This window comes from Epinephelus fuscoguttatus, linkage group LG2 (genome assembly GCF_011397635.1).
Source record: "Epinephelus fuscoguttatus linkage group LG2, E.fuscoguttatus.final_Chr_v1".
Lineage (NCBI taxonomy): Eukaryota > Metazoa > Chordata > Actinopteri > Perciformes > Serranidae > Epinephelus > Epinephelus fuscoguttatus.
In genome coordinates, this window is record NC_064753.1 from 40,284,772 (window position 1) to 40,310,299 (window position 25,528).

General features: G+C 39.9%; 1 protein-coding gene across 1 annotated transcript; it reads left to right on the forward strand.

Annotated features, from left to right (window-relative positions):
• The first annotated feature begins 1,118 nt into the window (after positions 1 to 1,118).
• Positions 1,119 to 25,307, forward strand: bbs4 (Bardet-Biedl syndrome 4). The gene is made up of 16 exons (XM_049597655.1): positions 1,119 to 1,202; positions 4,952 to 4,994; positions 9,618 to 9,697; positions 13,126 to 13,189; positions 13,431 to 13,542; positions 13,804 to 13,876; positions 14,300 to 14,353; positions 14,445 to 14,572; positions 16,742 to 16,796; positions 16,966 to 17,034; positions 17,244 to 17,396; positions 19,563 to 19,734; positions 19,947 to 20,016; positions 20,127 to 20,271; positions 20,361 to 20,565; positions 24,224 to 25,307. Exons 1-16 carry the CDS (start codon positions 1,143 to 1,145, stop codon positions 24,373 to 24,375), a joined length of 1,635 nt encoding a protein of 544 aa, XP_049453612.1. The 5' UTR covers positions 1,119 to 1,142; the 3' UTR covers positions 24,376 to 25,307.
• The last annotated feature ends 221 nt before the right edge of the window (positions 25,308 to 25,528 follow it).

Genomic DNA, 25,528 nt, shown 5'->3' on the forward strand with positions numbered 1-25,528 from the left:
GTATAAAACAGAATAACACCGGCAAGAACAATTACATACATAAAAGGATTATGAAATACTAAAATATTAAAATCACTACAAACAACCAAAGGCCATTGAAAACAGAAGTACACAGTAGCATCAAATTAAAATACTCAAAGTAAAAGTACCTCAAAATTGCACTGAAGTACAGTACTTAGTTATATTCCACTACTGCATTTGAATAAATGGCCTTTGTTTTCACACTTTAACCCTCTCATGCATGAATTATGAATACCTCAGTCAAGATTTTTTTTCAAAGTGTTTTTATTCCTCTTGAGGTATGAAAAAAATAATTTATATTATGTGAAACTATAAAATTTAATTTTATTACTGTTAAACTAGTGTGTTTACATATTTTAACATGTTCTATAACTGTTGTCAAAATATTGTCTTGTCAAAAAGTGCAGGTTATACTGTAATAATATAAATCAAATGATTTACAGTAGAGTCACTGCAGATCAACAAAGTTGCAGTAATAGTATTAATTGTATATAAAATATACCCAGCAATGTGAGCAATGTCCAGTTTAGTGGACAGATGAATAATTGAAATTTCCCCCCAACATGAAATCAATACTTGGAGATTCAAACAACCGTATTACTCTTTAAATATTGCTTGATGTTACCAAATCTTACCTGGAAGGGTCTCCTATTATAGAGGGATTGGCAAGATATTCCTGAACTGCATTCTGTCGGCCATCTTGGTTTTAAGAGATGTTTGTTGCACTTATAGCACCTGGCCAGTGGGTGCTATAAGTGCGTGGCATCACGCATTTGGGTCCACTCATATACAACTATGGTATCAAACCAGTGGCTTTTAAATAATTGTTCAGTGTATTGTTCTATGTGGGTTAAAATGCAAAATATACTGACGGCCTCCCTGGCTGTGTATAAATCATGTCTCTTTAACCCAGGCTGGCAGACGACTGGATATATGACTGTAAAAGAATCTCTCTTCATACAGACCTAATTTCATTTGTATAGTGTTATATAATTGTTGTATAACTCGACCTAAACATGATCATGTTATTGGTGGAGGCTGGTGAGGGCGGTGACACACATCAGCCTGAGAGACATTCATAAATCCAACCAGCTACTCCTCCGCAGTCCTCTGATGTATCCATGGCAACAGCTTCTAGTGTTGATCATCCCAAGATGGCGGACGAGGAGAAAGCCACGGCGGTGAGTGTTAAACCAAAGCTAGTTACCGTGTTCTTCGGCAAACGCAAACATGCCACTTGTTGAAGTGATAGTGTGACACCTCCTGACTAAATGTAACGTCATGTTTTGAGTGTAGCCCTCGTAAAGACGCTCGTTATGTCAGTGTTAGCTACCTAAGCTAGCCGTTTCTAAGTCGGAGCTAAGTTGATTAACGTTAACGTGCAGCTGGTAACTCTGTCTTTAATCTCAGCTGTCCAAGGGCAAGCTAACAACATGACAGCTAACAGCTAACGTTACAGCTACAGGCAGGTGACAACAACAGAAATGCGCAGGTAACATTACAGTGTAAGTGTGCGTTGATGAGCGTCGTTAGCTTTACACTGTAACTTTGATAACAGTATGAACAGTTCAGCTCTGCAGTCACTGAGGCTGGCTTCACCTCAGATCCTACTTATGGCATGGCTGTCACGTAAAGCCGTCAGGGTGTGATAACTGGAAAGGATTCATGCACAAAATGTCAGAGATGAATCAATCCACAAGTGAGTCAAATGTAGGGAAAATGAAGTGGAGCAAAACACTGGGATTGAGCATGCGCACAAGGAAGCTGTATCACAGCCATCTGTGATCACAGCCTACTGATTGATGTCATCTGTGAACTAGCTGACATTTCTGTTACATACAGGTATCACCAGAGGTAGACAAGTAACTAAGTAGGCCACATTTTCTCAAGTACTGTCCTTAAACACAATTTTGACCTACTTTTACTTGAATATTTCTATTTTATGCTATTTTATCCTGTTACTCCACTACATTTCAGAGGGGAACATTATACTTTTTACTCCACTACATTTATTGCAAACTTATAGCTACTGGTTACTTTTTATTTTTATTCATTCATATGTCCATACACAGCAAACAAAGTCACAATCAAAAAAATCTATAATAAACATTCCATGATTGAAAAAGAGCAGGGAGAGGAGAACAATCTAATTTTACCTGCCTCCCACAAATTAATAAGAAATAGGCTTACAGTTAATAACCCAAACTTATTAACTAATCAGTATTTATTACATAGTAATTTCAGAAGGAAACATAAATGATTAAACAGAAATATTGTTGTCTGTTGTATGTCTGTTCCATATAGTCCAATTATTTTTTTCCATAAAGAAAAAAAAATGGCCATACAGACGTACCACATGATATGTTGAAACTTTAAATAACGAAAAATGACAAACAACAAACTATTTTTGAAATGCCAAAGTGAGTATGTATGTGGGAGATCAACTACATGTATATGGTATCTTTTTATGAATTTAACCATTTTTAACTGTAAAAAAAAATTGCAGTAGGACATACAATTTAGGCGTCACATCACTGACCCTTATACATTTTCTTAAACTGAAAAATAGTCAAACAACCCCTTAAGTCATCTCTAAAGAATTCTATAGTTTAGCACCTGCCACTGGAATACACATCTGTTTTAGTGTAGTCAGTGCAAAGTATGCTTATATGACGTGATGCAGTACTATACTGCTGCCTACCTACAGATCTACTGCAGTCTACACCAGGGGTGTCAAATTCATTTTAGGTAATGGGCCACATACAGCCCAATTTGATCTCAACTGGGCCGGACCAGTAAAACCGCTGCATAATAACCTACCCCATCAAATTTTTCCCTTTTTTTTTAGTGTAAAGAATTATGTTCTAAAAATGTTCGTCCATTTACAAAACAAATGATGAACAGCCTGAGATATCCTCAGAAAAATTATGTGCAAATTCAGTATGTCTCAGTTCTTTCCACATTCAGTCAGTCTATAACTCACTAAAGTGGAAGCTATTGAAGACGTAGGTGAAGTCATCCCCTGCCTTATAAACCATTTACAATCTGAAGTTTTGTCACTGCCTCAGCAGCAGGATTCCACCCGTATTGTTTTGATACAGATTGTTTTGTACTGAAGCTGCTGGTTGACAATATTTTGCACAATATTCAGTATCTTTAAATACGACCACAGTGAGTATTCATTGTTATTCCAGAGAGCTGTATCCTGGTCACGGTGGAAAAGCCTCTGAGGCAGTATTTTACATGAGGTATCTACTCAGTGTTTAAATTGCTCCTGAACCCTCTTAGCCTTCACAAGTGCATGAGTATTAGGTGTGCAGAGTCATCTACAGGGTGGACTGGACGTTTTGGCAGGCCGGATCTAACCCCCGGGCCGTATTTTTGACACCCCATTACAACCTAAAAATGCTCTTCTGTGTGTTCATTAGGGATAAAAACTGAATAACATAATATTTTATAAAAATATATATAACTGTGAAAAGAGCCATACTGCATAAAAAGTAATGGAGCAACGCCTGTGAGCTAGTTCAGGCAGTCAACTCGAGCTGCACTGATTCATGCACACACGTTATGCGTCATCTCCAAAACACACCCTCCCAATATGGCGGCCTATTTAAGACATGAAATATTCTCAAAATCTTCCTTTGCCCTGTTAATGCTGCTGCTGCCCTGCATCAGCATCAGCATCTGCCCTGCTCGCTCTTTCAGCCCCACCTCCACCCCAGCATCCACCTGCAGGCTCCGGCTAAAGGGGGAATTATTTAATCATCGCTCCCCAATATCTCATGTAAACATATCTGCGGGAGCGATCAGTCTGGAGTCTAGACGCCAAACTCAAACTATGTTCTGCTGTTAGAATAAACATTTAAAATGTGAGTTGTCTGACTGAACTTTTCTTTAGATACTATCAGACCATCTTGCTGATAATACTTCTGTAACATTTTGAATTCGGTCATTTACCCAGTATGTATTTGTCATAAACTAACTCACCTTGCCTCTGACACTCATCTCTTGGTTAAAACCTAAAGCTTCAAGGGTTTTTCTCAGAGCTCTTATACTGGACTACATTTGATAGCACAGGTGCGCTACATAGCCAAGGACCTAAGTGTAAGCCTGTCTGCTCACAGCTTGCAGATAACTAGCCAGTCAGTGGCTTATAGTGCACCTCTCAGCAATTTGACCTTTTAAGTGAAGTCTATAATGAAAGGAAAAGCATCCACACACTTCTAATAAACATTCTTTTGGTCAGATGCTTGGTCCCCAGCCAGCAGCTTCCCTCAGCAAATAAATTCTGAGTGTGTGGATAAGTTTCCTCTCATTAGCCTATACATTTAGCATCAGCTCTAACATCTCAAAGAAGCATTTACATGGTGCACTGCTATTGTCTGTTGTACAGTATGTCCTACTGGGGGACTTCAAATGCTACAGAGTTTAGCACTATAGCTGCAAGGCAACTGATTTAATTGTATATGGTTCTTACTGCTAAACAAACACTAAACTGCACTGACTTACTGAACGTGTTAGAGCTTCCAACTGGCACAAAACACACTTCCACCCCCCGACCATACACCAAAAACGTGGGGAAAACTAATTTATGTATATTATATTCAAGTGTTTAAATGCATTTTATATCTGGTGTGCAGGATTTTACTTTGATGACATACTGCATAAATTTCTTTGCTCACACTGGACACCATGTATCAGTGTTTTCCATGAGCAGCCTGTATGGTGGCTGCACTAAAGTAGATTTCTGTATTTTTGTGTGGAAATACAGATCAGAGTTCAGACTGACACCGTATGTTCAACTGTACAGAATAGAAAAAAATGGCTTTCCTAATTATATGTAATGAGCCTGTGAACATTTTACTATGTAATGTATGGATCGTGTGTTTTTACTTAATTGTTTGTGTTGTATTTTTATGTATTTCAGCTCCCAGTTGCGACTGATGCCAAGAAACGTCGGGCACCTAAAGGTACTGCAAGACACTTGCCAGTAATCTTACTAAATGATTTTCATGCAACACAATTCCTGTTATGTCACCCACTGTTTTGATGTTGACCATTTATCTATAGCTGGTAAGGCATACTAACAGGGTGAGTGTGGAGCTAATCGTCCTGCAGAGGTCACCCTCACTCTTGTATCTAGCCTCCCTGAAAGGAAGCAGCAGTGTGCACAGTGTGCTGCTGAGCCCTGCTCCAGATATTTCTCTGTGTGGAAAATGTTTGTTGATCATTTATTAAATCAGGATATTTTGTCATTGTAACGGTGGCTTAATTTCCCATTAACCAGTTCAGCTTTTTCTCGTAATGAAGCTTTTTTGTTTTGTCATGTCATCAGCACTGCTGAGAATGCAAGTCCTATGAGAGCAATGATGTGGATGCTGTGGTGTCATATTGTATGGTGTTGTGTTTCCATGTGGTGATCTTTCACATGGCATGCAAGCCATTAATGTAGTGTTCTTAGTATAATCTGGGGAGACAGATCATATTAAAACCTTAAGTACATTAATGACAGGTAAGACGGGAATTGAAGTAGAAAAAAGGAAGGAAAAGGAAATATGAAGCTGTAAAAACATGTGCCACACATGCACATCTATGGACAGAGGGTGACGTGGGCTGTATGGATTGTAAAGCCACTTGAGAAATACAGTAAATTTAGAAATATAAATGTATTAATATAATTTTCAAAGCACCTGCTGATTTAAAAAGAAAATGGCAGTGGATAAACCTAATCGCTCTTTCTTCAGGGAAACTTAATCACTCCTCACATACGCTATACATATAATTAGTGATATAACAAGTAGTCTCTTTATAAATATGATAATGACGAGATAATTTTCACATCACTTGTATGAAGTCTAGAATCAAAACTATGAGAGGATAAGAAATTAGGTCCAGAGTCACCTGAATAAGAGCTAAAAAAAGAACCATCTTGTTGCTTAAAAGTCTTAAAATGTAAAAATAATCCAATAAAAAGCCACAGCGCTCAGTTTAATTGTCTCCATAAGCTGCCAATTTCATCCTCATTTTGTAATTACCATCATGAAATGTAATTAGGGTTATATAATGCACACATAAAATTAATTATGTTATGCACAACAAATACATTATGTGCTTTTATTACATTTTGAGCAATGCAGTTCATGGTGGGTAAAACCCAGGAGGTGTAGCAAAAATACGAGCATGCCCTCCAGAAAAACCGAAACACACTTCCTTTTAAAACAATAAAAAAAATGCCAATGACGCAAGGTCATTTCACCTGTTTCCAGTACAGCGTGTTTCAATTATATAGAATCAAGTGTAAGTGGAGCAATCTGCCTTCATTTCTGTCAAATTCCTGGGAACAATAAGCATGGGGAAATGAATATGAGACGAAATTATTTGACAAGACCGAAGGGTTTTGAAGTTTTTGTGGTAAAACTTCCCCTCAAAAAATTCATCCTATTTTTCATTACATTCTCCCCATGTGTCTTTTGATCTCAGCACGCCTCTCCTCTGCTCTTATCCCCTTTTAACAGATGGTTGAGGCACATGGAAGCCAAATCTGTCTTAGCATTAGCCAGATCAAATGTAACAATGAGAGAATGCCTCCATGTTTGGGATGAAGTTTTTCGCAGTACTATATTTAGGAGACCTCATGCTGTGCCCTTCTTCTCAGCTCCTTTCTACCCTTCTTTCATACAGTAGTTACAGGAATACATGTCGCACATGTATCCCATCTCTCCTCCAAATGTGCCCTGCTTTGTGTATGTGGACACTGGAGCGCCACAGGGCCCCATCTGAAACCCAGAGACAAGAATATTATTGCTGTCTCAGCAGGAAGAAAGCGGATTAGGATGCTACAAATAGGGCCATTCCGAATCTTGACGGGGCAAACGTGTGAAACCCATGCAGTTTCACACTCAGCGATGAAGAGGATTTCTCTGAAGTTGTTGGATGAGACTCCAGTTCTAGCGGCAAATCAACAGAGCACTGCTTGAAGTGCGACAGATAAAAACAGAAGGGAGCTTTAGTGTAATTCACACTGTATTTTTTACACAGGCAGTTCATTAATGATATCCTCCCCGATGTCAGCGGCAGACTCAAAGCCTTGCACTTCATTCCATATTGCCTTGAATCCTATTTTTAGCCTCAGAGGAAGGTAGTAGGTGTAAGATAACAGGATTACCAGAATCAAACTAGCTTGAATTGGAATTACGTTTGCCTCCTTGTGAAATGAAATATTGTACTCCACTGGGAAGAAGACTTGGAGCGTTGTGGTTGGGTTCTTGAGGTTACCTAACCCTTTCTAAAGCTGGCTTTGTATTGTGCTGCTCATTCCTTCAGTCTCCCTCTTTCAGTCTGTCTCTTTACCCTCTCTGTTCTGTCACAAGCACCTGGCTTGCGAGATACATTGTTGCCCTGGCAACGGGGAGAATATCTCAACCTGCCGAGACACTAAAAGGGAGACAGAAAAAAAGGCAGTGTTTGTAACGAAAAACTTGCTTACAAGGTGACATTTACTGCGCGGCTGGTGAATTGATTATAGTTTAGCCCGGGGTTTTTGGTTGAACTGTTAACACGTATATTACTGTCAGATCAAAGACTTGCTACTGTCTGCAGAGGGAGGGGGGTTCTTCCATGATTATTTGTTCACCTGCCAAATTAACACAAAGACTGAATGAATTAAGAATACTCAAAATAGACACAACTCTTGATCGTCTGAGCCGTCCGTTTTTTGAATAAAAACTTGCTAACAAGCCAAGATTTATGGGGTGATGGTGAATTGACTTGAATTTAGCCTGTGGATTTAGGTTGAAGTGTTACATCTTTGTTAACTGTCAGATCAGAGGCTTGCTAATGACTGCAAAAAGAAGGGGCTTTCAGGATTAATCACACAGCCATCAACTAAACACGACATCTGAACAGTGAATGGTAATGAGCTTTTAAGTTTATTTTATGCCTCTACAATAGCGACAGTACATTTGTACATGTGTCCCATTTTTGTGAACGTGATATCTTAAGAATCCCTTGAGGGAATTTCTTCAAATTTGGCACAAACTTCCACTTAGTCTCAAGGATGAACTAATTAGATTTTGGTGGTGGCTTGCAAAACATGTTTTTGGCCAGAACTCAAGACTGTATATGCCAGGCGCGACAAAATTTCACACAAATGTTAATAGGATAAAATGATGAAGTGATGACATTTTATAGCCAAAAGGTCAACTTAAATGTGACCATGATGGTCTGCAAAAACACTTTCCTGCCCATTTTTTAATGCTACAACTCGGGAACAGAAGGGGAGACGTGGTCGAATGCTGAACTGGTGACACTCGTCTTGGCTGCCCACCTTGAAACTGTGTATACATCAGGCTTGGGCAGGATCTAAGTTTTTTATACCTTCTTACCTTCCTGATATTTCACTGGGGTATATGACGCCATTTGAGCGAAGTGCCACCTGACTGGCAAGTTCACTACATTCTGCAAGCTCTCTTAGTTTTTGTAAGCTTACAAATTGTCAAGAAAGGAAATACTCTTACATCTATTTTCCTTATTAAACAGAGAAATACAACGGTACACCTTAAGTGCTATATCGTAGGCAACTGGGATCCCTTCCCAGACAACTTAACACCCATTCTCACCTGGACCCATCTAACCCTAATGACACACAAGCTGGCCAAGTGGTTCAACAACTCACAGGTGACCCTAACGACTCTGCAACTCAGAGCTTAGATGTGACTTCAGCGACTCTGTAAGGGTTCACACCCACACAGAGTTTAAAGCCTGAGACACCGCACCAGTCCGTTATAACTGAGGAAGCCTCTTGGATGAGAGGTGAAACGTCTTAAAGAAACTCAAGCAAGTCCAGTTGCCTATGGTATAGCACTTAAGATTACCATGACCTGGATAACTGAGAATCTTCACTGACAAGGGTACACCCTCTGAATTCAGGTTTCTATCTTTCACCGAACTAAGACACGCTTAACTTAACACGCTTCATTCAAACTCCACAGAAGCTAAATAAACTCACCAAAACTATCTCATATAGTGTTGTTAGTCATCTAGTTAGTCAGTCTACTGTATCAACGCCGGTTGCTGGCTGGCTGTTCAAAGTCCTGTAACGTTATCCCCATCACTCGCAGTCTCCATGTATCTCAGCATAGCTGCGTGTTCCCACAGTAGAGACTGACCTCTGGTGGCACGTGATGTGCACTACATACATTACCTTTTTACATTTCATCCTTGATACAGCATCTCTGTATGAATTTAATAGACAGAGGATTGTCTGCATCTTTTGAGGTATTGAAAATCACACCATCAGGATTTCTACATACTCTGGTATGCTATAATACCATGATGCTGCCCAAGCCTACTATATGTCTGTGCTGTCAGGTTGAAGATGTGTGTGAACAATCCATGTTTTAGAATTTGTAGCTTCTTTGCAGCAGCATCCATATTTGAAGCATTGTGTAATCTCATGGTTATATGAGTTTGGACAGACATGGATGTAAGCTGCAACTAGACTGGTTGCTGGAGGCATGTAATTGCGAGGCGGTTATTATAGGGTTTCTTTTTTACGTAATAGTCTTCTCATTGTATTGTATTCTTCTTTCTAGCTCCAGAGCTTCCCATTGTGGAGAGGAGAAACTGGCTAATCCACCAGCACTATATCCACAAAGACTATGATACCTGTAAGGTAAAGTACCTCCATTCCTTCCTTTTCCCTGTGGTTTATCCTGTCGTTGACCCGTGTCTTTGTTCTGTGTTGTTCTGATGAAAGTAATGAAGACGATGAATGCCTGGCATGTTCAGGGCACTGTCTAACGCTGTACTTTATTACGGCCTAATTCACTGCATTGACCTGTGTATTCCCACATGAAACCAAAAGGTACTTAGTGAAGTCTCTGGATAGATGCCTGTACTTGTAAGATATATTACTGGAATCCTCCTTCTCACTTTCTCTTAGTGAGAGATACACTCCTCACTCCCAGGGCCCTATTTTAATTGCTCCAGAGCAGCAACAAGCACAGAACAGTAGGTCTTGGGTACACGGACTGTGTGGGCGTCCCTGAGCACACCTGCTATTTCGGTTCATGTATGTGCAGCTGTACAAAGTGGAGAAAGAGCTGGATGAGGAGGGCTATAGATTAAATGGAGTGGTGATTAGGAAATTCGCTCTCAGCAAGTCACATCACTGGCCTCATTGCTCTGAAGCAGCTGAGCCAATCACAGTGATGCTCAGTCACATTAACAGCTCAACAAATGAAGAATCGGCTTCTTCAGGAAATCATATTGTTTTCTGGATGGTGCTGAGCGGCAGCCAGAGGCAGATGGTGAGGGACTGTTTTTTTAGCAAGACAATTAGTACAATGATGATAGAAACTAATAACAAAAATAGTTTGGTGAAGCAGTTTATATGATCGCACCAAATTTGACACTGTGTCAGTTTTAATTCTATTGTATTACAAGTTGCAAATGGTTACATCATGTCTGAAAATGTGGGCAGCTTTGTACCACAATTTTTACTTTTTAAGTTTGGAAAGAGGCTGTGACACACAGGATTAATGAGCTCCGGTCCTCTGTCATCCAGCGGTAAAGGACCCCTTGGATGTGTGTGGAGGTGTATGGGGTCACTTTGTAGCTGCCTGGTGTCATTTGGATGTGATTTAATGAAGGTAAAGATGGCGGACGGGCGTGTGTAATGGCACTGAGCTCTGGTGAGGCACTTTTCTGATATGAGGCTGCAATTTTATTATCATATCCATCCTGCTGCCTTCAGATGGCTGCAGAGATTTGATGAACTGAAGGTTAAGGGTTACATACTGAATAAAGCAACTCTGCTTGTAACATCAGAGACTGTAAGAATGACTCATATTAATTAGATAAATGCAGACTGATTTACTGCCGTTCCTGCTTTCATCCCATTGATACAAATTTAAATGGCTGAAGAATGTTTAATTAGAATATACTATTCACAGTTGAAGCATTAGTCTATATCATTTCCAAATATTCTCTTTGCTTTTTCTCAACAAAATCATCAGATTCACATCAGATTTACCAGAAACAGACATGGTTCTGAGTTCATAGTAGACCTGGGCAATATATCAGTAGATGTGCACTAGATGTTGTCTTTGAGTTTGAATATCGTACTATCGTCAGTGTTGTCTTCTCCTAGTTTTAAAAGCTGCATTACAGGAGTAACTAATGAACTAAGTGAACTAATTTTCTGAACTTACCCGACTGTTCTATTATTTGCATTTACTGTCTTTGTCATTATATCCACATTACTGATAAATATTTATCAAAAATCTCATTGTGTCACCAATAATCATTCATTTATTCATTATCCATAACCGCTTACCATGGCACAGGATCATAGAGGGGCTGGAGCCTATCCTAGCTGACACTGGGTGAGAGGCAGGGTTCACCCTGGACAGGTCGCCAGACTATCACAGGGCTGACACATAGAAACAGACAACCATTGACACTCACACTCACACCTCTGGGCTTTTAAAGGTCACCAATTAACCTGACCTGCATGTCTTTGGACTGTGGGAGGAAGCCGGAAAACCTGGAGAAAACCCACAACGACACGGAGAGAACATGAAAACTCCACTGCACCACATGCCATCCAGCAGCCAATAGTCAACCCTACAATATCTTTACAAAATTGATATCAAGGTTATTGCAGCTTCCAAATAAGTTTAAAAAATAGCCACCCACAGACGCCATAATGGGAAATATGATGAACTTACTGTCTTTGGTTTAGTTTTACTCACTGTTGGATGATCCAGGAGCTTTGGTTGGTTTTAGAGTTGACTGATTTGCAGGATGTGTGGAGAGTTGCAAGATGACACTTTGAACTGATTGTCTTGACTGTTGTGTTCAAAAAAATGAAAACAAACATTCCCCAAATAAACAGGCCTTTCCAAAACAAAGTTAAAATCAATGGAGTATTAAACGACTTCATCAACAATAAAAACTAAGATTAACCAAAAACACGGCAGTTAAAGACTGGAGCCCTGTGGCGTCTTCTACGTTCCACACTCACTTGAGCACACCTGCCTTTTTTTAATTTTTTTTTTTTTCCCGAGGGTTTGATAGATAGGACAGACAAGTGTGAAAGGGGGAGAGAGAGAGAGAGGGAGTGACATGCAGCAAAGGGCCACAGGCTGGAGTCGAACCCGGGCCACTGCGGCAACAGCCCTGTACATGGGACGCCTGCTCTACCGCTAAGCCACCGACGCCCCGAGCACACCTGCCTTTAATTAAAGGTTCCCGAGATGCCGGGTCAGGTGGCACATTTAAGTGACTCAAAAAATGATAGGAAACTAAGACTTGCAAGAAATTTCTCTGACACAACAAGTCGCCATACTCTCACAGGGCTGACACATAGAGACAGACAGCCATTCACTCTCACACTCACACCTCTGGACATTTAAAGGTCACCAGTTAACCTGCATATCTTTGGACTGTGTAAGGAAGCCAGAGTACCTGGAGACAACCCAAAACTCCACACAGAGAGGCCCCCTGTCGGCCGGGAGATTTGATCCCGCAACCCTCTTGCTGTGACTGTGCTAACTACTGCATCCTATGCAACCCAGCACCAATAGTCAACCTTACTTTGCAATATCGATATTGAGGTATTTGGTCAAAAATATCATGATATATGATTTCATCCGCATCACCCAGCCCTAGTTCTCAGATGTCTATTTTCAGCACCAGGTCACTGGTGACACTAAGCCACATTTTTAACTAAAATGCGCTGCTTTATTTTAATGAACCTCCCACCAGTCTGCGTCTCTTCTACCACCTGTGCACCGTGCACTGTGTGCTGGGCACCAAAATACCACACAGTCTGGCTAAAGGGTTTTCAGTGTCAGGCAAATACCAAACTGTCAGAGTGAAAATAGAGCCTTCAGTGTGATGCGATGCAGATTTACAGAACAGGGTCTAATACTGTTGTTTATGTATTAAGTTAGTTAAGTTATTTAGTATTCAGCAGGGACTGAAATTTTGGCTCAAGCACAGCAGCCATTAATGTAAGATGTGTTCCTCCTCACTCATCTTGAAAATGGCATCCATGTCAGTAGTAGAAATGTCTCTGGTTCTGTCTCCATGTAGGGGATCATCAAAGAACAACTGCAGGAGACTAATGGAATGTGTGAATACGCCATTTATGTTCAAGGTAAGCCTTAGTTTTTATAGTGAACTTTCCTCTCACACATGGAACATGTATGATGTTAATTAAGAGCTACATCAAATGGAGGCTCTGCAGTAGTCCAGCGCCCAAGATCCCCAATGCATCATTTAGTTCCCCAAAATCTGTTCTTTGGGCCCCACGCTGTGCCTTTGATTTTTTATGTGCTGTATTACTTTCTCATGTAGATGAAGATCCTCTCCTTTTGTGTTTTAATTCCTTGCCACAGCACTAATCATGCGTCTTGAGGGCAAGATCCAACAGTCCCTGGAGCTGTTTCAGAGCTGTGCCATCCTTAATCCCAGCAGCGCTGACAATCTCAAGCAAGTGGCGAGATCACTGTGAGTCTTCTGCCCTCACACCGAGAGTGTATGAACCCTTCTCCGTTTGCTAACAAAGACAGATAGGAGAGAAACATACACTGATTGCAGCCGAACTGCGGCCAGTTGTGGCCAGAACTTTTTGAGACTGTTGGGAAAATCTAATCCATCCCCAGTGACTATTTTACACTGTTGCAGGATTGTAATAATGGCTATTCAGCACGCAGTGATTAAGATTGATTAATTTCTCTTACGGATTATTGTTGTTTATTCTTTCCATAGATTTCTCCTGGGAAAGCACAAAGCAGCTATTGAATTCTATCATGAAGCTGCGCAGCTCAACGAGAAAGACTGGGTAAAAACAGAAACACTCGAGTACTGAGTTTCAGCTTTGTCTAAAAGTTTGTGTGATTAGTGGGCCTGACATCGTTCAGTGTAAATAAACAGTATGAAGTTCTCAAAACAAAATCTTCCCACATTTAGAATGGGAAATGCCCAAACTGAACATCTTTTAATGCAACAATTACCAAAAAAAACTTCTATATAGTCTATAAATATTGTATTAAACCGGCCCGGCAGGATCATTAATCATTCACACAAGTGTGTTTTGGAAACTGTCCCCTCTAATACGACTGTCAGTAATACTGTATAATTTGTATTCCACAGAGCTGTTATCTTAAATAACTTTTATATTTGGAAATTGAATTTGGCTCAGCCTTTATTATCACTTAACCATGCACCAATGCTTCATGTATATTTTGACTTTTTCTCACCCCAGGAGATCAGCCATAATCTGGGCTTGTGCTACTTCTTCATCAAAGACTTCAAAAACGTGAGTATGCTGATTTTTACCGACACTAACACAGTACTGATTGTACTCATTCTCAGGTGATGTGATCAATTTGATATCCTGTGTCTGTCAGGCTGAAGAGCAACTAAACATAGCTCTCCAGATAAACAAACATGACAAGACTTTCATGATGCTGGGGAAGGTTCATCTGCTGGCTGGAGAAACTGAAAAGGCCATCGACGTGTATAAGAGAGCAGTGGAGTAAGTAGAGTTCAAATGTGGATGATGAGAAAAAGCACTGAGAAGACATTTAAAGGGACAGTTTGCTCCAAATTAAAAAAAATCTCTTTATGTTTTGTTTTACCTGGTATTTATCACTCTAGATTATTTTGGTGTGAGTTGCCAAGTGTTGGAGATATCAGCTGCAGAGATGTCTGCCTTCTCTCCAATATAATCAAACTAGACAACTTGTGCCAAAAAAAAAATACATTTGTAAAACTCAACTGGAGCATCTCTTTCCTGAAATCTTGACCCGTTTACTCAAGATAGTCCACAGACCTTTTTGTGAGCAGTTTCATGTAAGTAAGTAAGTAAGTAAGTAAACTTTATTTATATAGCACCTTTCACAGGTAAAAACCACAAAGTGCTTCACAAAAGTTAGAACAATAACAAAGAAAACAAAACACAAAGTATTAACATAAATGCAAAGATGCATAGCTCTTTCTTATTAAAACAAGTAAAAAAGACTGTTACGATAATCTAAACGAGATGAAATAAAGGCATGAATAATCATTTCCAGTTCAGCCTTTGACACCAGTGTTCTTATTTTGGAAATGTTCCTCAGATGGAAGGAGTAATTTTTTTGTTACTACTTGAGTGATGCTCCAAGGACATCGTTGAATCAAAAATAACACCTAAGTTCCTCATCTTTGGCAGGACAGACGAGCCTAGAGCACCAATATGCTGCTTAATCTGAGGGATAATGCTATCAGGGGCGATAATTAATGTTTCCGTCCGAGTTCAGCTGTAGGTAGCTGTCACTTAACCACTGTTGGATGCTAGTCAAGCAGTTAATTAAGACAGTTTATGGAGCTCAGTGGCCTTGAATGAGCAGTACAGCTGGATATCATCAGCATAGAGATGATATGAAACATTGTTAAATTGTCTAATTAACTGTCCAAGAGGAAGTAAGTATAAAAGGAACAGAATAGGTCCAAGGACAGAGACCTGAGGTACCCCACATGACAGCCCTGTTGTTTCAGACATGATATGATTTGCAGAAACACTAAAACTTCTGTCAGAAAGGTAAGAGGAAAACCACTTTAAAACCGAACCAGAGATCCCAACCAGATCCTGGAGTCTATTAATAAAAATATTATGGTTGACCGTGTCGAAAGCTGATGAAAGGTCTAACAGAACCAAAAGTGTGTGTTTACCAGAATCAGAAGGCAGCCCTAGTTCCTGCATGAAGCTGCTCATAACAAGGTCTGTGGATCATCTTGAATAACTGGGTCATGATTTTTGGAAAGAGACATTGCTGTTGAGTTTTGAGTGCCAACTAGTTTTATTATATTCAAGAGAAGGCAGAAATCTCTACGGCCAATATCTCCAACACTCAGCAACTCACACTAAAACAATTTAGACTGATAAATAGTACTTCAGGTAAGAGGGAAAAATCAGTAATTATTTATTCGGGGGTGAAGTGTCCCTTTAAAGAGGAATCTGTGAAATTCAATTTTTCAAAAAGTTTTTCCATCTGACCCAAATGATTAAAAAAACTTTTTTTTATTAATAACTTAATATTTACATAGCCTCAGCATGACAGTTCTTCATGATAATATTTTCTCAAGAGATTAAAAGAGATAAAAGTCATAAAACATGCTGTTTTCGTAGGAGGTTGGTTACTTTCACTATGTTCCCTCTTGATTTATCTGATGATTTCAGTCTTTGGAGCTCATTTCAAAAAGTCATTCTCCTTTAGTCTTTCACAAAGCTCCTCTTCAGTTCAGTATAAATTCAGTTCATTTCCACTTCTACTCACATGTTGAATATTTAAACATTAGGCTGTGGCGTAAATAAGGAAATGACATCAGTATCTATAATAGAGCTAATTATGGCTACCTCCTGTTGGGGTTAAATTAATTAATCAAGCGCCCCAATACTGGTGTTGCTTTTAATGAGACGTACCACTGTGAACCTTATTTTAATGCCGATCTGCCTCTTCTCGGCTATTCTTTTTTCTTAGAGTCACATCATCTCCCCACAGGTCATAATTAATACTTCACCATTGTGCTGAATCAAACCCTGATTGAATCAGCAAATTCCCTGAATATCAATGATGTTTGCTTAAGAATAAGTGCAGGCATTAAATGTAATTACAGGCATAGATAAAGTGACATTTTCATTCAACTCGTCTCCTTTTCTATTCAGGTTCTCTCCAGAGAACACTGAAGTCCTGACTACTCTCGGCCTGCTGTTTTTACAGGTAGGTTGTGCTTTTTATGTATTTATTTATTTATCTATTTTAATAACCTTTTTAGTGAAATTATGTGTATGCAAGCGACGAGCGCTACAAGATAAGAGTGACATTTACTGTAGGTGACACATCTAAAAAAGAGTAGATGTATAATTTTCTGTGTTCATGTTTTCTCCAGCTTGGGAAATACCAAAAAGCATTTGAGCACCTTGGAAATGCCCTTACTTTTGACCCCAACAATTATAAGGTATGTGGGTATTTGAACACACATTATGCTTCAGTTTAAACTCAGTTTGCTACAGTACCTGAGGACAGTACATTACAGTTCTTCTAAAGCAGTTCAGTTAAACTAAAAGGTCACTCTCCGTCAGGTGGTACAGTCCATCTCTCATCATGTGCAGTTTCAAAGGGTACGTCTTCCTCTAATATCTCTCTAATCATTGTTTTTATTCTCAGGCCATCCTGGCTGCAGGCAGCATGATGCAGACCCACGGTGACTTTGATGTGGCCATGAACAAGTACCGAGTGGCAGCATGTGCTGTGCCTGAGAGCCCCCCTCTCTGGAACAACATCGGCATGTGCTTCTTCGGAAAAAAGAAATATGTAGCCGTGAGTAACACTGTTTTTTTTAATGGTATGACTTGCCTTTCTCAGTGTAGGACTCAGTAAAGGCAGTGCTTAAAACAAAAGACGCAAGATAAAGTCTAATATTTGATTTTCAGTCATTATTGTTCCTTAAAATAGGACATTCACCTTTTTCCCATTTTAAATGTAAATATCAGCTGTGATGGTAAGTAACAGTACATTCAGGCCTAGTCCACATGTAGACAGGAAAAAATAGCCTTCTCTATGTATTTTGGCCTTATTTCTCACGTAAACAGTTTTTATATTGTAAAGTCAGAGTGCACACTGTTATCTCCTTTATGAGGCGTAACAAATGAGCCAACATTTCGCGAAATGGCCAACAATTTGCTGGTCCTAACCCTAGAATTGATATAAAGATAAGACAACGTGTCTCCACTTACCCCCACAACCTCTGCCATCGTGCACTGGTAATGTCATTTGTAGCCAGAGTTTGTGTAGTAGTGATCTCCACTGGTATCCAGTTCCCGACCTTACACCCGTCCAACCAATCACAAGCAGCACTTTTGATTGTAAGCAAACTGATTGACATCAAATTACGAGTTATAACCAGACTTGTCAGAAAAATGAAGACTTGAACAAACATAACTGTAATAAAAACTATCTAAAACGACAGAAACCATCTTTTGGAAAATTGTGTTTGATGTGCACTTTGAGTGTTTAGTTTGGCCCATGTCCCATCCACTAACATGGAGGGGGCGGGGTTTATGACCTGTACCAGCCACCAGGGGGTGATCAAGATATTCTGGCTTCACTTTTGTCGTCCATCCTTATATAGAGTCTGCAGTTCTCACCTTGCTTGTGGGACTTTTTTACATGTTTACACACATATACTCTTCCACTATACTGAGCAACAGAGATGGCAGGATGAGTTATGGACGTCAGAGTTTCAGATGATATCCTTTATTCAGGCTTCTGATCGGCCAAAATGGTCTTCTTCTTATTCTTTGTGTGGCTTTAGGGTTATATTGTCATCTGTTGGGTCGGCATGCTCATGAAAACGCTTCAGTTGATTATTGCTTTTTCATTTGGACAGAGATATTTTCTAACAGGATGTTTTGTGCGAAGGATAAGGGAAGAACCTTGTTTTACCTTAACTGTTGCAGTTTTAGGTACTTGTATTTTACTTAACTGTTTCCATTTTTGCTACTGAAGTTACTTACCAGATAAAGTTTTATGTAAAACATATTTTAAGTTGTGATTTACAACCTTTTGGGTTTGTGACTTTAAAAAAAAGTTGGTAGTTGAGGCTCTTTTTGATGATTCATATGTCTATGAGTTGTTGGTTGTTCCATTAAAGAGACGTTTACCCTCTAAACATCGAACATGGTTTTATTTCAAAAACATTTGAAACCCAGTGAGGTAAAATTATCCAATTTTTCTCAAAAAAAAAGCAAAGGTTTAAGAAACGTGCAAAAAAGGCATACAGATTTGTGTCGCAGAACATTGTGTTCTCTTCTTTCCTCTCCCATTAATCATCTATACCCCTCTCATATTTATCTTGTGACCTTTTGTGGAAGTCGCCAGCAGGTCCCTGGCTGCCGCTTAAATGGGTCACACCCACAGGTGTTTCTGTAACATTGACAAAAGCCCACAGCTGAAACACATCCATTGTTTTCTTCTACCATGCATCATTACAAGTATCATAAACTCATTTGTGAGAACTGACGACTTAATTTGCTACTTTACCCATTGTCCAGTGCTTAGATGGGGAACCACTGGTCTGAACTACCTATTGTAGCATGTATCGCTTAGCTCATGTCCATGTGCATCTTCATGCAAGTGCAATCAAAACAGGGACCCACATAAAAACATTAACCATGACATTAAAAGTGGTCTCCATAAGGAACCTTTAAGTAGGATTTTGAATGCAGGATTTTCACTTGTAATTAAGTATTAACAAACCAGTTCCCCTGAAATTACTGTATTTTTTTTTATCAATTTGTGAGCCAGACAGATGAGATCATATTAATAAATATACTTTGCTGCTTAATTTGGTCCAAATGTACCTGAAGTATTCCATCATTGCACCGACTGCCTTGTTTCTCAGGTTCTTCTTGGGATCATATATTATTGAGAGACTTGCCTAACGGTCCTGTCAGCTGTTTGACTTTAACTTCATCTCTCCCACAGGCCATCAGCTGCCTGAAGCGGGCCCACTACTTGTCTCCTTTTGACTGGAAGGTGTTGTACAACCTGGGTCTGGTACACCTGACCATGCAGCAGTATGCCTCTGCCTTCCACTTCCTTAGTGCAGCTATCAACCTGAACCCACGAATGGGGGAGCTCTACATGTTGCTGGCAGGTACTGAGTCAGAGCAGAGAAGTAATGCATGACTGGATTGTGTCTTTAATAAGTAACTTGATGATTAGTGGCAACAAATGCTGGATACAGACCGTACTGTTTGTGAAGTAAACAATCCGTACAGCAAACTGAACGAGTTGAATGTGCCTTGCTGAACAGTTGTTTTAACAGTGTTTCGGTTTAAGTTTAAACCTCATACTTATTCTTAACAGTGGCTCTGACCAACTTGGACGATGTAGAGAACGCCACCCGAGCATATGAACAAGCTGTAACAATGGACGAGTGAGTCTGTCCTACACCTTCGACCTTCAGTCTACTGTGTTTCTGAATTTGAGTCTGCAGTTTGATCATTTAATATTTTCTTTTCTTCCTTGGTGATGAATTATCTTTAGATCAAACCCTCTGGTCAACCTGAACTTTGCCATCTTCCTCTACAATCACGGTGATAAGAAGGGAACTCTGGATCAGTATCAGGAGATGGAGAGGAAAGTCAATCTACTTCGAGACAGCAGTAGCAGCTTTGAATTTGATCCTGAGGTACTTTAGATCCGGTTGATGTTGATGTCTTAATTGCTAAAGCCATTTATTGCAATATTTTCAAGTCTTTGCCTACCTGTCGTTAACAGCTAGTAGACATGGCTCAGAAGATGGGAGCTGCCCTGCAGGTGACAGAGAGTCTGGTGTGGACCAAACCAGGCAAGGACTCCAAATCAAAACCAAACTCTGCAGCAGCCACCAAAGCCCCCGGTGCTCCCCTCGGTACTAACCAAGCTCTGGGCCAAGCCATGTCTTCTGCTGCGAGCTACAACAAAAAACTCCAGCTGCCAACAGGTACGAATTACCAGTAAGGGTTGTAGAAATTCATTAATTCATTTTCTGTGGCCACGTATCCTGTTAGGGGTCGCGGGGGTCTGGAGCCTATCCCAGCTGACACTGGGTGAGCAGTGGGGTGCACCTTGGACAGGTCACCAGACTATCACAGGGTTGACACATAGAGACAGAACACCATTCACACTCACATTCACACCTATGGCCAATTTCGAGTCACCAAGTAACCTATGTAGTGATACAGTTGGCAGGTGTAGTTAGGTAGAAAGAAAATAGTTCCTACATGAAACTGCTCACAACAAGGTCTGTGGATTATCTTGAGTAACCAGGTCATGATTTCTGGAAAGAGACATTGCTGTTGAGTTTTTCAAATGTATCTCACAAGCCAAATGCCTTCGAGTTCCATTATATTTGAGAGAAGGCAGACGTCTCTGCAGCTGATTCCTCCAACACTCGGCAACTCACACCAAAACAATCTAAAGTGATAAATAGCACTACAGGCAAGAGGAAAAATATGTAGTTTTGATACAACTGTCGAGCTGTCCCTTTAAATTTGTTCCGAGCACAAACCCAACCTGAGTCGAGCTCATTTAAAAAACAAAATCATCAAAAAAGTCCAGCGTTACTCCCTCAGTGCAGGTGATGGCAAATTTCACAGCCTCCACCTCTCTCCATTAAACCAAAGCCCAATTTTTCATTTTAAGTGGAAACTTGAAAAAAAATCTCTCTCCTTTGTATTCACAGCCTCCTGCGTGCACTACTGTAGCAGATTGAATATATGGGCTAAGGCAAAATGGAATATGTAAAAGACAGAAGCTAACCTCTAGCCAGTATATATTCCTGGCAACAAAAGAAAATCAGCAGTGTGGAAAAATGACACACAGTTAAGCCAATAAATTCAAGGCTTCTCTGAAATGGCTGTCGAGGCTCACAGCTCTGAAGTGTAAGTGGACTGGAGTGCTTTTCCTCAACAGAGCCTGTGGGCTGTGTTTTCTACCACTTTTGTTTAGCTGTTAACAAGTAACACCAGAACAGTGCGTCCATGTTTAGTGACAGATGTTTTACATAATTACACAGCTCTGACAGTCTGCTTTCTAACACTCAACCACCAGCGTTTGATGACCAACTTGTTGTAAATATACAAATAAAGCCTGTCAATGCACTTTAAGACTAGTTAAAGTTTAATCTCTAAAAACAGATATCTGCACATGAGCAGAGAATCTGTAGGCAATGGGACAAGATTTCAGTATCTGATTATCAGTATCTCTGATTTAAGTTTGTTGTCAGAGTAGTATTGACCAATCATGATCAAACAGGATTTGGTTGCAGGCATTCATACAGAGTGCCCAAAGGATGATGTTTTTCTGTAGGCCAATGCGAAAGTTAGCATCGCCCTGGTTCCCTCATTGAAAAGCCTATGGGATTTTTGCATTGGGTTTTGGATTGTTGCAGAAACGCCAAAATGCAATCGTCAGAAGAAGAAGCTAACGTTAGGCTATGGATGATCTACACTACGATAGCATGACCCTAATGTCACCACCATAACAAGACTGTAAAGTTGCGTTCAGCTCAGCTTGGTGTGATGACGTTCAGTAGTCTCATTTAGCCACTTGTTAGCAAGTGCATAAAAGCTTCAAAGTTCACGAGTGGGGCATTTGCAGACATATTTTATGTCATAGAACAGAACGTGAAGTCTCTTAAGCTTGTGTTAAACTTAAGAGACTTTGCATCTACCCAAAAACCCATTGACTTTGAGACGAGGGAACCGTGAGTGGTACAATGCTGATTCATTTTTGGGCTTTAGGACTCATTCCTGCACCACTCTAGATATATTGCCCATTTTTAACAATCCCAATTTCCAGGATGATGAAAAATGCATATTTAACTTAATTAGTATTTTGGGAAAAATATTATATCTGTAAAGTATTCTCCTTTTATTTTTTTAAAGATGCCGAATTTAAAATGTACAGTCGAAAATTTAAACTCAAAAATTATAAATTGGCAAAAACTATTAGATTATTTATACATTTCAGTCTCTTTTATTTCATTTATTTGTTGTGCAATTGAAATTATTTTTAATTTTTTTATTATGAAATACATTTTTTATGACTAGAAATGTGGATGCTTGCCACGTTATCACAGATCCCACTGCACTTCTTGGCAAGTCCCACCCTACTCTGCTGTGATATGCTAGTACTGCCCATAACCATAACTGCCTCTTTTTGGGGGGCTTTTTTGCCTTTAATGGACAGGACAGAGTGAAATGGGGAGAGGGAGGGGGGGAATGACCTGACATGCAGTACATGGTTGCAAACCGAGCCCGCGACCACTGCAGCGAGGCTTCACCTCTGTATATGGGGCGCCGGCACTATCCACTACACTACTGACGCCCCAACTGCCTCTGACCTTGACGTATCAACTTGATGAGTACTAGCCAATCACAGCACAGTCCCACTGCTTTTACGATAACATACTGTAATCCCAGAGGCGTATCGCCATCAGACCAATAGCGGATGGATTCCAAGATTGGTTCATGTTAAGCAGGGTACCATCGAGTCATCATAAATACTGGCTATTTAAAGCAGAGGTTGTATCCATTTGCTGATGTCTGCATCTTTATTGCTAGTCTGTAAATTAGTGTTGCAGGAGGTCAGGATGAATCTCTTACACCGAGGCTCCCACTGTATCACACTGGTTATGAATATTAACAACTCACTCCTGAAACTAGGTTTGGGTTTGTAAATAAACATCGCAGTCTGTCACAGAGTGCATTGTGGGTTGAAGTTATTTGTACAAATGAAAACAATGTAAATCTTTCAGAAGGTTTGTTCTAGTGTGTTTGTTTTACAGGCAGTGAGAAGCCCTGTAGGTCGCCCCCCCATGTGTGTTACAGAGGGAGGTATTAGGTCACTGTTTAGTCATGGGGCAGATTTGGTTGTTAAAGTTATAAATGTCTTGTTAAAGCATCAAACTGGTATTCTTTAATGATTCAGCACATTTTTATTGTGAGGGCACCATTTAAACAAGACAAAAAGTCAATCTAAATTGCCCGTCTGGGATGTCACAATGGAAAATCTAATTACATGCAGTGTCTAACTTTCAAAAAGTACGATCACCTAAGGCCTCTGTTCAACAACACTGCCCTGTGTCCAACCTCAAAACATGACGTGGTGTCATGGTTTCAATGAAAACAAATATTTTGCAGAGCCATTATGATGCTATAGTTTGTAGTTTGGTAGTGAGATGTTGTACGAAACAGTTTGTTCTTGCTAGGATAATGAAATCTCTATTTCCCACTGCAGCCTCTCAATGTTTCTGTTGACCTCTATTGTGATCTATTGGTACACAGTAAGTGCCACTTAAAGGAACAGCTCACCCCTGAATCAAAAATACCGGTACATATTTTTTCCTGTTACCTGTAGTGCTATTTATCAATCTAGATTGTTTTGGTGTGAGTTGCTGAATGTTGGAGATATTGGCCATAAAGGTGTCTGCCTTCTCTCCAGTATAATGGAGCTAGATGGCACAGATGTAAATGTTAACGAACCCCACACAGACTGATTGGTTTGTGTAAATTATTGGGAACTAAAAGACCTTTTTTAAGCAAGCTTTGATGAAGGAAATGGCATTAACTCTTAACGCTTTTGTTATTTTTCCAAAGGTTCCAAAGGCCCGTCGATGCCCCTTGAGCCAGAACCTGATGTGGACAAAGCCCCCAGCCCGCCCTCTGATCCTCCTGGCTCCCCAGAACCTGTAGAGACAGAAAACCCCAAACCCAGAACCTCCAAAAAGAAATCTAAGGTGGAGGAATGAGTTAGTTTGGTAGCTACAGTCTCATGTAACATCTTTGTCATACGCTCACTCACATGTTATGGAGCCAAATTAAGCTTCTTAAACAGCAGCCGAGCTATTTGTGAATTCTAGCCAACTGTAGTTAGACATGAAGCCTTGAGTTAAAGGCTTCTGGTTTAGGTACATGCTGCTCATTTCATGTCCTACACAATAATTTACTTTACATTGACAAGGGCAACAGCAATGCACACTTTTGTCACACCATTTATTTCAGGAATATTGAATGTCAGTGCATTACTTATCACTTTTTAAACCAAAATTCAGAGATAATCAAGTGTGTCTTGTAAATCTGTGTCGATGTGGCAGGTGTGGAGCACAGGTCAAAACCCATTCCAGTGGATGTTGCAGTGTAAGAACGTCTCTGTTCCACAAAACTGAATACACACATTTGTGTTGTTAAGTGTGAGAAAGTGGAGGAGCTCAGCAATAAGGTTTAACGATGAATTTTCCCTGTACTGACATTTCCAGTGAAGGTGTCAGTCCTAAAACATGAATGTGAAGGAAATGCTGTGACAATCACCGCTGAAATCTGAGGACAGAAAGGGATGTTTTTGAATAGTCACAGGATATTTGCTTGTGTGTATGATAGGACTCTTTTTGTGAGGGTTGAGTGTAAATAGTGACACATGCTTTTATATGTGGATAAATGTCATGTTTATAGAGAGTAATGTATTTAATATTAAATAAGAGACTTTAAAGAAAGTAGCTGTGTCACTTCCTTTATAAAGTCCAGTTTGTGTTGTACAGTTTTCTAATGTTAAAGATCCCCTGTACTCAAAAATATGGTTTTATTGTTTTATGTCACCTAAAATCTCTTGACTGTACTGACTGGTATGTGTGCAAAGTTTGTTACTAATGAGGTGTTATCACATTCCCCTACTGAAAGGGGCGATGTCTGAGCACTTCCCTAAAATTAAAGATTCAAACGTATAAAGCAGGATAGATGTCACTAATGGAGGGCTCCTGGGATGATGTTTTTCTGTAGACTGACATGGAAGTTAGCATCGCACTGGTTTCCTAGTCAGAAGGCCTATGGGATTTTTCCATTGGATTTTGGATTATAGACAAAAAATAAGATCTGTGGAAACATTTTTGACACTTACATGTATTGTTC

Coding starts and splice junctions, on each gene's coding strand:
- bbs4 (XM_049597655.1), top strand. CDS start 1,143: ATGGCAACAGCTTCTAGTGTTGATCATCCCAAGATGGCGGACGAGGAG. Junction 4,995..9,617: donor GAAACGTCGGGCACCTAAAG/GTACTGCAAGAC, acceptor TCTTCTTTCTAG/CTCCAGAGCTTCCCATTGTG. Junction 9,698..13,125: donor AAGACTATGATACCTGTAAG/GTAAAGTACCTC, acceptor GTCTCCATGTAG/GGGATCATCAAAGAACAACT.